General features: G+C 38.0%; 1 protein-coding gene across 1 annotated transcript in view; it reads left to right on the top strand.

The window, feature by feature from the left end:
* The window catches only part of LOC116984906 (mucin-2-like), a 50,780-nt gene that overhangs the window by 24,080 nt on the left and 10,037 nt on the right, over nucleotides 1-16,663 (top strand). The window contains exons 20-32 of the mRNA XM_033039299.1: nucleotides 1,394-1,542; nucleotides 1,625-1,763; nucleotides 2,601-2,705; nucleotides 2,847-3,035; nucleotides 5,114-5,353; nucleotides 5,433-5,589; nucleotides 6,832-6,945; nucleotides 7,266-7,407; nucleotides 8,223-8,254; nucleotides 10,666-10,758; nucleotides 14,434-14,478; nucleotides 15,951-16,298; nucleotides 16,566-16,646. Of these exons, the coding sequence (XP_032895190.1) occupies nucleotides 1,394-1,542; nucleotides 1,625-1,763; nucleotides 2,601-2,705; nucleotides 2,847-3,035; nucleotides 5,114-5,353; nucleotides 5,433-5,589; nucleotides 6,832-6,945; nucleotides 7,266-7,407; nucleotides 8,223-8,254; nucleotides 10,666-10,758; nucleotides 14,434-14,478; nucleotides 15,951-16,298; nucleotides 16,566-16,646 (1,834 nt within the window). The remainder of the gene's footprint in view (nucleotides 1-1,393; nucleotides 1,543-1,624; nucleotides 1,764-2,600; nucleotides 2,706-2,846; nucleotides 3,036-5,113; nucleotides 5,354-5,432; nucleotides 5,590-6,831; nucleotides 6,946-7,265; nucleotides 7,408-8,222; nucleotides 8,255-10,665; nucleotides 10,759-14,433; nucleotides 14,479-15,950; nucleotides 16,299-16,565; nucleotides 16,647-16,663) is intronic.

The following is a 16,663-nucleotide window of genomic DNA, read 5'->3' as shown; positions in this document are numbered from 1 at the left end:
GATAGAGCTCTTAAAGATAGCGGAGTCAGGGGATATGGGGAGAAGGCAGAAATGGGGTACTGATTGGGGATGATCAGCCATGATCACAATGAAGGATGGTGCTGGATCGAAGGGCTGAATGGCCTACTCCTGCACCTACGGTGTAATGTCTATTGTCTATAGTTTAAGTGCTGATGGGGTTGATAGTTGAGAGACTAGTTTGTGTGATGGACTACATCAGAGAGATTACAGTGAGTTGTGCTTCATCACAACTCTGCAATTTCTTTTGGTCTTGCTCAACCAGACTGTGAGGCAACTAAGTTAGGATGCTTTCTACTGTGCATCTGTAGAAGGAAAGTTGTTGGAGCATGTTAAAATTTCTTAGTCATCTGAGAAAGTGTGGGCATCTGTGTGCTTTTTTGCCTGTAGCTTTAATGTGACTGTTCAAAGCGGGTGTAGATGCATTGAGTTAGTCGGGAAGGGACCCATTGTTGCCAGCGATACTACCCGCCTTCACTTTGTAGCTTTATACCATACATGTCTTGTCACATTCTATGGGTATCTATGTCACTCAATCTATAAAATGGATAATGGATTCAATGCTTGTGATGTAACCTGCTCTGTATTGTCGAGAAAAAGTGTAGATTAGGTAACTGTTTTACAGAGCATGTGCACTGTCCTCAACAGTCATCCTGAGTTTCCAGTTGGATGTCTATTGAACTTTCCTCCCCATCCCAATACTGTCCTGCCTGCCTTCAGCCTTCTTCATTGCCACAGTGAGGCCAAGTGCTAACTAGAAGAACAATACCTCAGATTCTGCTTTGTTAGCTTATGCCCAAAAGTGTGAACATTGAATTTTCCATTCTCAGATAACTCTGACACCCTATATTATTTTCTAATCCCCACCAACCCTCTCAAGTTCTCTGTTCACCTCTTTCTTCCATTCCCTATGCTCCCTAATCTGGTTCCATCTGCTTATCATTTCACCCCTCTTGTGGTTCAACCTTTCACCTACTAGATCCTCAATGTGCTCTTCTGGTTCAACCTATCCTTTTCTGGTTCAACCTATCACCTACTAGATTCATCAATGTACTTTTTTACCCATAGCTTCAATAGGGCTGATCCAGGACAAATTGTTGGTGATATTCATACCTAGGAATTTTAAGCATTCAACCATCTCCACTTCGGGAACATTAATGCTGATTTGAGGCTGTATTCCATAGCTTTTTCTGAAATAGCATAGGTAGTATTTTATCCTTTGCCTTAAGATACCTGTTGCTGGTAGTCCAAGTCTCAGAAGCATATAGGACTGCAGGGTATATTTTAACTATGTGATGATTACGCATACATGCTGTCCTAGCATAGATCTTAATGCCAATTCTGCCAATTTTACAATGTTTTCTCCTTTATAAAGCCAAACCCATGTATCCCGGGCTGTGTCTGCCCTGACGGTTTGGTGGAAGATTCCAGTGGAAGATGCATTGCACCACCTCAGTGTCCTTGTGTATTTGGAGGTGAAACCTTTGGGGCTGGAGAAACAATCAAAAGGGACTGCAATAAGTGGTGAGCTTAGACAAATGTCAAACAAAATAACAGCCCTTAACTGTATAGAATTGTAGATATTATTATATCTTCTCTATTGTAGCACATGCAAAATTGGCACATGGGAATGTACCAATGATCCATGTCCAAAGACATGCCATGTTTATGGAGATGGACATTACATCACCTTTGATGGAAAGCGATACACTTTTGATGGCAACTGTGAATATATCTTTGTTGAGGTAAGATTGAGAACGTCATATTCAATGTGCATTTTTTGTCTTTTTCCTTTAGTTGTAAACATATATGATAATACTTAAATTCAAAATCTTTACATTCTTTCTAAGTTTAGGCAGACATGCAAAAGATTATTGTTAATTGATATAATGATTGTAATCAGTATTTAAAATATTTTACTGAAGTATTTATTAAAAATTTCTCTAAAGCATAACGTGTTCATTCAAAATGGGTTGGTCCTAGCAACTACTTTTGACATTTGGTCGGCCTTTGGTTGTTGTTATTGATGGCTGTTGGAGGAGAGGGAGTAATACATGTGTGTAACTGGAATTGTTCACACATTTGCTTGTTCAATCACTCAAAGAATTTCACACTTCAAAATTATGACAGATGGCATTCTAAACATGAAGCAGCATATTAGATCGCATGTTTTAAAGTAAAAATTGTCTCAGACACAATCAGCAAGAATGGTTTTGAGTGTAATCTGAAATCTCTGATATAGCTTCTGAGATATAAATGAGAAGGTAACAATGAACAAAATGTATTAATCAGATTAAATGATCTGAGATTCTATAGTATGAATAGTTCTTCAGCAAACCAAAAATGCTTTTGAAAGTGTCAACTATCACTTGGTGCTAAGGGTTTCAAGAGCTGTTATTATGACCTTGTCTTTTCCCCTTCCTTTGTCCTTATATTTTCTTGAGCTCAGAGGATAATGAAAATATATATAAATCTTGATGAACTATAAATTATACTGTAATTATTGAGCTGGCTCTGCCATGCCAGATTATGATTGGTTAAAATTATGCTGCACAAAATTATTCGAGTTATCTTAATTTTAGGACCGATGTGTGCGAGAGATTGGCACATTCCAAATACTGACCGAGAGTGTTCCCTGCTGTGAAAATGGAGTGACATGTTCAAGAAACATCAGAATCATATTTGAGGTATATGCGCTTTGATTTATAACAATTAGAATGCGTAAGATGGCGTTTTAAAATAAAGCATCCAAATGGATCCTTGCAATGATTTAATTTAGTTTATTCAGCATGTTATAAATCAATGTATTTTCAAATATATTCTTATAGGATAAAGAAATAATTCTGTTGAGTGGCAATAGAGTGAGTGAAGTATCCCTTGGCAAAAACCAGTGCACGGAAAATTTATATACAATTCACAACGTTGGACTTTACTTAGTCATAACATTTTCCAATGGGATAACTGTGATATGGGACAAAAATACAAGATTTTCAATCACATTAGACCCCAGATGGAAGGTATGTATGATTTTAAATTAAAATGTTACCGTAATTTCTGTTTATTGATAGAGAAAACATAATGAGAAATTGTAAAACAAAACTTGTGTGGCATAATTCATATGAGAAACGTGGATGTGGTGTGAAAAATGTTTAACTAAATGTACGTAGACAATTGAGCTGTAGATGGGATGGACAACACAGAATTTGGAAATAAATGATGGACACATTCCCCGAGCAATGCAGCATTGGATTCAAAATAAATGAGATGAAACTATGGTTTTTCATTTATTATTGGGCTCATTATCAGCTATTCTACTTTAAGAAACAGCTGAACAATAACCGACAATTCTTTGTATAAGGACAATATTAAATAGTACTTTGAAGCATTGCCAGCAGTTTAATAAGAATTGTGAAACGGGTAGGGAGCTGAATTAATTAACAATAGAGGAAAACTGGCACAAAATAACTATGGAGAACGGAGTTGAGTACAGATGTCCACAAAATTCTTAAAAGGTGCACTAGAATGGAAAAGATGTGAGGGGCAATGGTTATTATGGTCATTCTTCCATTATGTTAAAATTCAGATGCAGCCCTAGGCCTTGGTTGCACAAAATTAGGTATTGCACATTTTATCTTCACGTCAGCTTGATAGGTCTATCACATAATTGAGGGAGGCTCGAATTAGAGATTTATTGACACTGTGGTGACACACTAACACTCTAGCAGATCTCTTACATGTGGTGGTAGGAGGAAATGAGAAGGAAGAGAAGGGAAGGGATCAGAATGGTGCTATTATGCAGGGTAAGGGAAGGTTGAGACAAGCAGATGAAGGGTTGACCAGTAAATCAGTCCAGTAAATCAGCTGAGAAGGGATCATTGTGATGGGGAGAGGAGAGGGGGGGGGGGGGGTGATAGGGGGTGATTGGTGCAGATTAATAGGTCAGGGTATTAGTGGAGATCGACATTGGGTAGTACATTAAATTCGACAGGTTTTAAGTCATTATCTGACTTTCATGCAGCTCTCCTGGAATAGCAAAATGGTAAAGAGGGTGTTGCCTTATTGATTAAGGAGAATGTCACGGCATTAGTCTGAGATGACATTACTGATAGTTAAAAAAACTATATGAAGCTTTATATGAAATGATAAATCACTTAAATGAAAGCAAAAATATGAAAGCAAGAGGAATTGTTTTAAAATTACCCTTTTGATGCCATCTATTTTCAAGAGTTTGCAAGTAGTGTATATATTTAAAGACAACAGTTCACATACAGATTTTGAATTCGAATTTATGAGGTTGACATTTCATTCAAAGGATGGCTTGATGCTTTGAGGAGTTAAACAGTGAAGTAGAAATGTGTACAATGTCTGTATACATGGTAAAGATCACGAGGATTCAAAGCCAAGAGTTTGTTGAAAATAAGGAAGATAAAATATAATTGGATCAGTTAATAGTCTTGAATTATTCTTCATTTTAAATTATACATTTAGCAGTTTAATTTTCTTTTATATACTTGTGCCAACTTTTATCATGAAAAGTTGTGACACTGAACTTATGGTGAAGGCCTTCAACCAATAGATTAGTTAATCAATCCAGAACTGCCCCAAATCCCCATCTTGTATAATTTAGCAGTTTATTGAAAATAATTTGAATTTTCAACCATATTAATCCATAGGTAATGAAGAGTGAAATAACTTGCTTTATATATTGCATTCACAAACTAAATTATAACCTCTTTATAGCTAATGTCTTTGGTTCTGGTTGTGATGTAAAACCCTCCTGATGCTTCGCTCTCTCTATGATTGCGTTTATTTTTGGAGTAGACAAAAGCTGTGCTTCTGAAGCGAGGAACACTGAAAATTATGTAAAAGATCAACGACTAGGTCAAAAATTAACAAATTAAATAATTGTAATGATTTAATTGATTAATTATGTTTGTATGGTGCCAAACTGGATCTCAAGAAGAGACTAGGTGGTTTATTGCAATGAAAGATTGATAATTCTGACATTTGTATTGGGTTAACTTGGAAAAAGTAGGACATTTGAATTGTGAATTTAGAATAGTAACCATTATTTTGCTTTTTTTACACACATAAGAATAAAGTTTGTGGCCTTTGTGGAAATTTCAATGAAAACATTGAAGACGACTTAACAACGAAGGGGAACTCCTTGGTGACCAGCTTTATGGTCTTTGGGAACAGTTGGAAGTCCATGCAGTCATGCTCTGACACAGTAAACGAAATATACCCATGTGATAACAATCCATATTGTTTAGCATGGGCTCAGAAGAGGTGCAGCATAATTACTGGCCCAGTCTTTCAAGCTTGTCATAAAATGGTAAGATGCCAGTTAAATTTGAAATTTAAATAGAATCCATAATTCAATCATGATTTCTGACATTGTGACTCTTTATCAGGTTAACCCAAACCCATTTTATGATGCTTGTGTCCAAGAAGCTTGTGTTTGTGATATGGAGGGAAAATACCAGGGTTTATGTACTGCTATTGCTGTGTACGCAGAGGCTTGCAACAAGGCTGATGTTTGCATTCGCTGGAGAACCCCCGAATTCTGCCGTAAGTCTAAACTTCTGTATTCCTTGTAGAGAACAATTAAGGTATAAGAGCTCATCAACATACTTTTATAGATAGCAGAACATATTGATCCGCAGAGTACCATAATTATTCAGATTGTTGTTCCAGATTCCCGCATCTGCAGACTCTTGTGTTCTCAAAGTCCAGATTGATGCTTGGTGCTGTTTAAAATCTGTGCCATTTTGTAATTGCAATAAAGAAACCATATTTCCTTCTTCAATTCCATGTCTCTTTTGACACAAGATCCTGCATCTTCTACTTGGTTCAGTAAACAGTGCACAATTAATTATCCGAGGGTATTCTCCAAACAGAATCAATGTTTCAAGAAGATTGGCCTTTATTGCCTTCCATCACAGTGAAGAATGTGGGGAATTCGCTGTGATGGATGTTTATGTTAACTTTTATGTAGTTGTGTGACTTATCGCTTTTTGAAAAATATGGTTGTATGGTAATTTTAATTTCACTGCACCTTAATTGGTACATGTGACAATAAACTGACCTTGATACCTTGATTCTGTTTGGAGGATACTCTCGGATAATTATTTGTGCACTGTTTACTGAATCACTTTTTGGCTCACGATGGATAACATATCAAAACTGATTTTGATCCTTGCAATGAAAGGCAGGTCATTTTGATCCTTTTAATGAAAGGCAGATTACTATCACTGTACACTTTTAATCCTTGATTCATCAAGCAAAATACATTCAGAACCTCACGCAGCAGAATATTCCAACACCTGCTAATCTGCAACAAATCCACAATATTTGTTTAATTAAATCTCGTCTGTTTGCTTATGAAGGAGATTTGTGGCTATTAATTTGAAGATGATGTTCTGCCAACATTCAGTCTCTATCCTCCAAGTTTGGCATACACTTAAGAATAAATGCACATATCATTCCATCTATCAATGTTACTGTTGGTCCGCTTTATCTAAAAATATATACTTTGCAGGTTGATTGTATTGGTGCTCATGACAATTCTCCTTTACCTACTACATAAGTCAACTCATTTATCAACATGTATACTCTTTGGAATAGGAGAATAAATGTGTCCGAGTATCTGCCATGGTAAGGACAGATGTCTGAGAGTCCAACACTCCAGTTCACAGACCAATATCTATAAAATAAATATACAGTGACTGTTTGCCATGCAATATTGTGCTCATTTTGGGCAATGAATAACCAAGCCAAAATCACAATTTGATTGTTTCTGTTATTCTCCAGCTGTATTCTGTGACTATTATAACAGTCTTGGTGACTGCCGTTGGCATTATCAGCCGTGTGGAACAACAACAACAAAAACTTGCACAAGGAAAAAGTACTCTGCAAGTCTAGAAGGTGCTGTTTCGAATTTATTCAAATATGTCACAATCATTTTACAATTTTTTTAAACAATACTTTTAGGTTAGACTAAGTTTCAGTTCTTAAAAATAAAAATCATAATAATCAATTCATTATGCAATTCATTACACATTATACTCAGTTAAAGTATCAATATATTTTGATAAATCTTCATTAAAAAAATCATGCTTATACTGTCATTCGTTGGAGATTTGTGCATATTTAGAATGGAGATACATTTTATTGGTGTCAAGATCTCCTGCATTTACAATATTCCTGTTTATCTCGATGGTAATTTTTACTTCTCACTATTTTAGGTTGCTATGCAAAGTGCCCAGATAATGCACCTTACTTGGATGAAAATATTATGAAATGTGTTACACTACCACAGTGCACATGTTATAATGATGGGAGAATACTACAACCTGGTCAAACAACAATAAGTGATTGTGAAGAATGGTAAAGTAGTCACATCAGTAAATGTATTGATCACTGTTCTAATATTGAAAGAAAAAACAAATTAAATGCCAAAAAACTGGGTTTTACAAATATTTCCTTAAAAATGCCATAAATAATTTTTGAGGTTTAAATAGTGACATTAGCTATTTTAATAATTGAAATATAAAATGCAGTCTAGGATAATTTCACACCTGAACAAAGGCCAAAATAATTGTTTTCAAATTCCTTCCCACCCACCACCCTCCCTCACCTATTTCAGTGACTTTCATCTACAGTTTGCAATTATATTCATTTTCTGTTCCTTCAGCAAAAAGTTCTTCATTTTCTTTATTCTCTCTGTCCAACAATAATCAGTGACTATTCTATCTGAGAGTCCATCCCTTAATAATTATTCTTCATTGTTACACTATATTGTAATATTTATTGTGAATTATGAACATTAAATGAAGGCTATTGCTCCTTTAAAGGTTAACTCCCCCATGAGTTGCAACAATAAAGTGCAGGTGGTCTGTGATTACCCATGAATAAACCAACAAAATTTATTAAAGCTTCTTATGTCTCATTCTGCTATTAGTAAAGAATCTATTACCTTGACCATACATTGCCTCCATTACATTTTTAAATCATCATGTGGACCATGGTTTTTGGTCGTGATTTCAGAGCTAACAGAGTTTTTACCTTTCCAATTCTTGCTTTGTATCTATTTGTTGTCCATCTTTCCAGAGAGGTTCAACCATTGCAACACAATATGTCTTTAGACTAGTTTGTAGTTCTTTAGTTTGTTTTATTTGTAACATCTTTCTTTTTGTTGACAGTACATGCCATCATGGAATCACTACTTGCCAAAGTAAGTAATAACTTTCAGCATTCACCTGTTAAAGGAATGCAGTATTGTTTTGCGATAAAGGAGAATGTTTGCTTATTTGCAGTGCAATATTAAAAGTATCAGCAGTTGTAGTTATATCTTCAGTTTAAATATTTCCAAAACATTACTTTTCAAATGCCAGATGTGAATAATTAGCACATCTGTAGATGTTGGTGAGAGTTTGTTGAAGACATGCCAAACTTGCTAAGCCTTCTGAGGAAGAAGAGGCATTGGTGTGCTTTCATGGCCTTTGCTTCGATACGGCTAGTTCAGGACAAGGTTCTGGTGATATTTACTGCTAGGAACTTGAAGCTTTCAACCATCTCTATTTTGGCAGTGTCAATGTATGTGTAGCACTTCACCTGAATTCGGAAGTTGATCACTATCTCCTTTGTCTTGTTGACATTGAGAGAAAGATTATTAACGTGACACCAGGTTACAAGGTTCTCAATGTCCTTCCTGTACTCTGTCTCATCATTATTTGGTATCCATGCCACTACGGTGGTGTCACCCATGAATTTGTAAATTGAGTTTGATTTGTACGAGGCTGCACAATCGTGGTGAATAAGGAGTAATGAAGGGGGCTGAGAACACATTCTTGCGGAGCACCCATATTGGGGATTATTGTAGAGGGTGATTTGTCACCCACAACTTGTACTGAAGTTATAGCAGAGCTAAGAAACACTCATGCATGCAGGCAAAATGTACCCAACAAAGATGACCCCTGCATTATAGAGTGATTGCATTTGCTATAATCGTGATTTTCTGCAACGCAATCTCCTTTTCCTCTTGAATCCCACGTTATAAGAGAATGTTTTGCTCTCATTTTAAACCAATTTATCAGTGATGACATGAGAAGCCACCATTCTTATTTAACATTTGAGACCAACATTAGACCCAGATGAAACAACAAGTTTCATCAATTTTTAATCACTCAAAATTGTTTGGCAATAAGATTTGAACACGAGTCATTTTGTTGATTGGGTTAGGAGTCCCAGCTGAGCCACCCACCTTTGTCATGCTCCCTCCAGTCCTATTGAAGCGGCAAATTATCATATCTTTCAGGTAATTAGCACGCTAGCCGCTAAATGGATGAGAATGGTTGAAGGGGGTGTCTTCGAAACACATGCGAGCTCACTCACAGTCCTTCAGAGCATCTTCATAGATATGGATTCAAAACACAGTCTTTTGATGAGTAAATGCTTTATTGCTGATAGAAAACAGTAAGATACATCCAAATTTCTTACGACTCGTTACTACAATCTTCATTGAACTCCAGCTTATTACCTTAAACATTAGAAAACTCCTCGTGTCTCCGTAACACTGGCATGATTTGGCATGTGGCCCGCATGGTAGAAGGGTTAACCTACCCCATCGTCTCTCCAAACTAATCTAAAAACTAAACTTCTGCGCAAGCATCTAAGCTCCAACCACGCCCCAAAACACGTCATAAATCCCACCCACAACATAACGGGCAGTCTAAAATTTAAAGGCATATGCCATCATCAATGACCTACAAAACAAGCCAAATGGCCACAACACCGATGATATGTGAACTGATGCCTCAGACCGTAGCACTGCCAGGCTCTTAATTTGTGAGTCGTACTGTCTGATGCACAAGGCTCACTGAACATGAAAGGGGGTTTATTTGTGTTTATTTGGCAAAGGAATGGAAGTGGGTTTATTTGGGAAAGGAATGGAATTCAAGCATTGGGATTCATGGGAGAAAAGTGACATAGAAGGAATGGTGCTGTCAGTGTGGAGTTTGCTCACCTCCCTGTGACCACGTGGCTTTCCTCCGTGTCCTCCTACATCTCAAAGATGGCGGGTTTGTTGGTTCATTGGCCTCTGTAAGTTGCTCCTAATGTGTAGGGAACAAATGAAAAAGTGGGATAACATAGAACTAATGTTAATGGGTAATCGATGGTCAGCGTGGACTCGGTGAGCCAAAATGCCTGTTTTCATGCTGTATCTTTAAACTAAACTAATGAGTTAAAGCTCGGTGGCTGGGAGAAGTGGAGTAAACATTGAGGGATTACTTTAAGGAGATGGCCAGGGCTACTGCGACTCCCCTGCACTCAGCGACTGCACTCTGAGACATCTGTTTATGTGTTTTTAGTCTGAAGAAGACATGGCTGTGACTGCCAACCCCATTGACACAATGACAAAACATAAAACTTGGTGTTTTGTTTGCATTTATATATATATATTTATTTGTTTATTTTCTATTTTGGTAAGTGCAAGTTTTAATCTGTATATCAAATGTTTTGGTAGTTGATTACGAATTTGATAAGGCATATTTCTGTTACTTAAATGACATGGTTGTTGCCTTGAGGAAATATCAGAAAGAGATAAGGACTGAAATGGTATTATGTACATGTTCATAACAACAGGAATAAAGACCACAACTGTTCCATCTACAACACTGTTGACCACAACTCCACTTACATCAACTTCAACAATGTCTTCACCAATCACTAGCCCAGGTAAGGTGATATTAGTTACAGGTTATGGTGTGTAATATTTACAATATGATAAGAACAGATTTCAAATGATCAGAGGTGAAACTGGACATTGGTATGTCTGTACTTTTGGACATAATAATTATAAATGGGATTCATAAGCTGGTTATCACTTTCCAACACGTTTCATGATGTTGACAATCAGTAACTTTAATCTGCATACTGCACCTGGATCTCAAAGAGATGACAAATATTGTGTAAAAACGGCAAATGAGAGTCTCTCCTGGCTCCATAAGGCAAATGTATGATTCAGTCAAGTAGGTCTCATCTCCATTCACATTCACAGCTCCTGCCTCATAGGAACAAGCCCAAAACAACTGTAGGTGTAAGAGGCAATTTGAATCGATAAAGTCTGAGCTTTGGCTCATGTTTTAAACTCACTTGTGAAAAGCACATAAGGTCAGGGTTTCATGTTGCCAGCATGGCTAACTGTTGATAAGAATAATGAATGTATATCAGGAACATCCTCGCATAGAACAGTACAGCACAATAACAGGCCTTTTGGTTCACATGATGCTAAATTCAACTAATCTCCTCTGCCTGCAACTAATCTCTGCCTGCACAATTGTCCATTTTGGGGCTGGGCAACGTTTAGAGATGATTTGTTATGTGGTGGGTGTTGAGTGCCTGGCCCACTGCTGAGGGTGGCGATGGAGGCAGATACAATGGTGTTTAAAAGACTTTTGGATAGGCACATGGATATGCAGGAAATGGAGGGTATGTTTTATGTACTGGCAGATAAGGATTGGACTTGGCATCATGTTTGGCACAGACATAGTGGGTTGATGGACCAGTTCCTGTGCTGTATTGTTCTCTGTTCCTTTTGAGTAAAATTTACACTTTTGTTGTTGGATCTCAATGAAAATATGAAGTAAAACAGATGTGACATCAAACTGGCTTTTTGCAATGTAAAGTTCATGAAATGATTTGTGATGCATGGCTTTTGTATACATTGTGGCCAATGATCTACCAGATACATACTAAAAAGGGGGTCCCAGGGTAATTGGCAAAAGAACCAAAGGCAAAATTAAAATATAAATGACTTTAACCACAAATTTGCAATAATTTGGAATGTGCTGTTGGTAAGAGATATAATTTATGAGCATATTCAAGTTTACCTTTTAAAATAAAATTACAAAGTCAGATAATTACCTAAAACCTGCTGAATTTAATGTACTACCCAATGTCCTTGGTCTCCGCTAATACACTGACCCTTTAATCTGCATTAACCACCCTCCTTCCCATCACAATGATCCCTACTCAGTTGACTTACTGGACTGTCAACCCTTCATTTCAAACCTTCCCTTACCCTGCATAATAGCACCATTCTGATCCCTTCCCTTCCCTTCCATCTCATTTCCTCCTACTACCACACATACAACATCTGCTCGAGAGTTAATATGTAACCACAGTGTCAGTAAATCTCTAATTCGAGCCTCCCTCAATATTGTGATAGACCTATGAAGCTGACATGAAGATCAAATCTACAATACCCAATTTCTTGCAGCCAAGGCCTTGGGTTACATCTGAATATTTATATAATGGAAGGATGATCATAATAACCATTACCACTCACATATTTTCCATTCTACTGCACCTTTTAATAAAAAATCTTGTTGACATCCCTGTTCAACTCTGTTTTCCACAGTTATTTTCTGCCAGTTTCGCTATATTGTTAAATAATGTTGATATTGTTAAATTTTGCAGCTCCCTACCCTTTTCACAAATTCCCTTTAAACTGATGGCAATGCTTCTAAGTACTATTTAATATTGTCCTTGTACAAAGAAATGTACAATTACATTTACATTAACATAAACAGTTAAATTTACTCTTGGGTCCTAATGCCATATGCGTAATTGTAAGATGAGGCACTGTAACTTACACTGAGTACTGAACTTTATTGGAACAGTGTTGGAGATACAGAGTGGAAATGTAGGGAACATTCAAATAACAGACACTGTAATTCTCATCTTCTATATTACTAAAAGTCTGATCTTGACCGCTTTTGGCCCATTGTGCTGCGATTTCCGAGAGAACGCCGCCACCTACGGCCGTCATTTTTGGCCACCTCGCGCAGAGCCCCCCTCCGCCTTCCGGGACCAGAGGATTTTTCCCATCGATGAAAAATCAGAGATATATTAATGTTTTAATAAAATTCCCCATTCTCTCTGCTGCCCCCGCTGGAGGCAAGGGGAGGGGGGAGGGACTATAAAACCCGGAAGTGTCGTGCCTCACTCATTCCCTGTCAGACCCAGGAAGCGAGAGGGTCACGGCTCTCTGAGCTGTGAATAACACTGAACGCACGTCTACTCCACGGTGAGTCCACTCGATGTGGCTGCTGCCAAATTGTTTGCCTTTTTATTTAAAGTTTGTGTTCACAAAATGAATTTTGGTTGTCAGGTGGCTGCTGCCCAATTGTTTGCATCGCCTTTTTTTTAAAAGTTTGTGTTCACAAAATGAATTTTGGTTGTCAGGTGGCTGCTGCCCAATTGTTTGCCTCACCTTTTTAAAAATGTTTGTGTTCACAAAATGAATTTTGGTTGTCGGTTGGCTGCAGCCAAATTGTTTGCCTTGGCTTGGCTTTTAAAATCGTTGCAACAGTTAGCTGCCAGCCCGAGAATCCATTTGGCCCACAATGTCTATACTAGCCCTCTGGAAACCAGTACCTTCGGCCCGCAACACCCATACTAGCGAAACAGAAAGCCCCCATTGTGACGTGAGTCAAGATGGCAATCTCAAAATGGCGGCAGGCCCAGCAAGCTTTCCCCAACTGCGTAAGCGCGGATACCCGGCCCACTGCGCAGGCGCGACAGCGGTGGTCAAAGTTGTGCCGTTAACGGCAGAAATTAAGTTAAAGTTAATAAGGAAATAGAGGCCCCATGGAGGTGTTTGTAAAATAGAAAGAAACTTACCCATGGAGCCGCTGGGTCCCTGTTGTGAGGCCAGAAAGTACATGCAAAAAATAAAAGTGGCAATCTGAAAATTGGCAAAGGCCCCAGCTGCGCAGGCTGGCTGAGGACCTGTTGGGTGCTATTTGTGATGCCAGTCAAGTAAAGACGGCAAGTGGGGGGTGGTGTTTTAATTTTTTTTAGGTTTTAAATGTCAATAAAATCTAATGTCATTATAAAATATAATGTCAATCTGAAGGGAAATTGATACTGCACATCACAGGACAATGGTGAGTACGGTGGGGCAAACATTGTAGCGCTATCATGTAACGTTTTGGCTGTATTTCAGGCACTCACACACATCGAAACAAACAAATAAACAAGATGAGAGTTTTAGTGGTATATATAGATATAGATAGATTTGTTTCTTTGCAGTAACACTTTTTCCAGACATACGCCTTGTTCTTTCTTATCCTTTCTTTCCATCTTTCATCACCATTTGGGTCACTCAATCTCTCCTGGTCTTTACATCCTCCCCCATATCTCTGCACCATAAATTTTGTTTCATTCTAATTTTTTAAGTACTTATAAAATATGAACAATCTCAAATGTTAATTCTTAAAAGATGCTGCTAGACCTACCAAGTACTTCCCGTCATTTCTGCTTTCATTTTTCTTATGTCTGAAATCTGCTTGAGCGGTATAAGAATTGAGTTGACTTTGTGATTTGAATTTGTTTGTTATTTTCCAGAAGAAACATCAACTGTGACATCCACCAGCATTCCTTCCACAACAGGTAAGTTTTGGCTTTTTCAAGATATATTTATTTTGCAACCTCAACTTATTACAATGAAAATCCATTTGTTTTCATCTCTATCATCATCATCATCGTTGAAATCATCAACGTGCACGGGCCTTACAATCCTATGTACGACAGTGATCGCAACTTCTACTGAAGTGTGGATGGCCGTTGGCCCGCTAGGAGCTCATCTGTCCTTTGACAGGTCTTGTTTTTGGTCCTTCAGGGGGTTCACAGCCTCCTCCTCATCTGGCAAATCAGGTGGGGGAGACGGTTTAGTCGCCGACTATCCAACCATGGAGCAGGTAGCACGGGATTACACGGCACCCGTGGCGGGTGGGACTCCCCCCTATCTTCTCTAACGTTTTGGTATATTAGACCCTGTTCCCTGTTCCCCATTTTTACTTTCATAAGTAAAATGGTCAGTCGCTCACAATGGCAGCTACTTTTATCATCATGCGGGAATTTGAACTCACTTCTTTATAATAATGTGCTAGGTAACTTCATTATGAGGGCATGCGAGGAGGCTGTTTGACCCATTGGGCCTTTTCAACTTCTAACAGTACAATGTCATGTCCCCTGCTTATTTCCCTGTAACTCTACAACATATTCTCTCTCACATCCACTCTCCTTTGATTCTTTTGGTATTGGCCTATACAAAGGGATAATTTACAATAGCCAATTAATCTACCAGCATGTCTCTGGGTGACAAGAGGAACCCAAGGAAGTACAGGTAGCCAATATAAGTACCATACAAACAGCACCTTATATCAGGATTGAACTTGGATCTCTCAAGCTTTCAGGCAAAGGCGAGGCACAGCCTTTCACAGCAGTGGTCTTCTTTTCATTATAATCTCTTTCCTGCTTTAACTCTTGATTCTGTTTTATGAATTGACAGCAAACGTGTTCCTTTATCTTATTTATCCTGGAGCAGCTACCTTTTTGCCATTTCCCTCTTGCCCACCAATTAATCTCTCCTGCATATATGGTGTATCTTTTCACCATATACAGTACGTAGCATGTTTAAAGGTGATATGGTGAGGCAGTGCAACTACTCCAATAATGTTCTTCAACAGCACGCCGAGACCAACCCATCAAAGTGGAAAGAATATCCGGCAGTTAAAATCATGCAATAGTTAGTGCACAGCTGCAGTCAGCTGCCTGATAAGTGACATCTCACGTTTGTGCTGTATGCTTTTTCCACATTGTTCTGTTCTGCACTGGCAATTACTGTTTCCTTATCTGATACTTAAGGTTGTATCTTAGTTTAGATCAATCAACAGTTCCCCAAACATATTGTTATTACTCCCATTTTACTGGTCCCATTCCCATTTAAACTGTAATTTGGAAGATTCATTTTAATGCACAACCATGTTTCTCAAAGCTTGTTTTTTATATTTATGTTTATATTTTCCACTCTGTATTGTTTTATACAAGTTTGCCTTATGTTTTCTTTCTTTACATTACAGTGCCAGTCTGTTTGGGTGTATGGTCTCCTTGGTCTAATAACCATACACCATCAGCGTCATCTCCAGATGATTATGAATTGTTGAAACCATATGGCATTAAATTGTGCCCATCTACTTCCTATGAAATTACTAATATTCAGTGCCAATTTGCTGACCATCCTGATTGGCCACTAAGCGCATCGCCAGATCCTGTGACCTGCATTAAAGACATAGGATTGATCTGCAGGTTCTCTGGAAATGCTTTTGGCCAATTTTGTAGTGACTACAGAATTAGAGTTTGCTGCGAGCCAACTGAGACTACAACTGTCCCCACGACTACAACTGAGTCTACCACCAGTCCCACGACTGGTGAGTGATACCTTCTCCAGTACTTGTTAACAGTCATTTTAAAAGAAGGACAATAATGTCCAAAGTATGCCCAGCTTGTGCTGGAATTGAACCAAATACAAATGTTGCTGCTGAATGTTGCGATGATTATAAATTTGCAATGACCTTTGTTGAAGTTATTCCACAACATCTTTTAATTTACGCAATATATGCTGATTTTGTTACTACTCTCTCAAATGTGCCTTTCTTCAAGTTGAATATAAAGGACATGTATGCATTTGTTTATAGAAGAAACAACAACAACAACAACAACAACAACAACAACAACACCCACGACCACCACTGAATCTACCACCAGTCCTACAACTGGTAAGTGATAACTTCTC

The sequence above is a fragment of the Amblyraja radiata genome, chromosome 21, assembly GCF_010909765.2.
Source record: "Amblyraja radiata isolate CabotCenter1 chromosome 21, sAmbRad1.1.pri, whole genome shotgun sequence".
In the NCBI taxonomy this organism is placed as follows: domain Eukaryota; kingdom Metazoa; phylum Chordata; class Chondrichthyes; order Rajiformes; family Rajidae; genus Amblyraja; species Amblyraja radiata.
The sequence above is the reverse complement of the archived record's forward strand: the minus strand, read 5'-3'. Positions and strand labels throughout refer to the sequence as shown.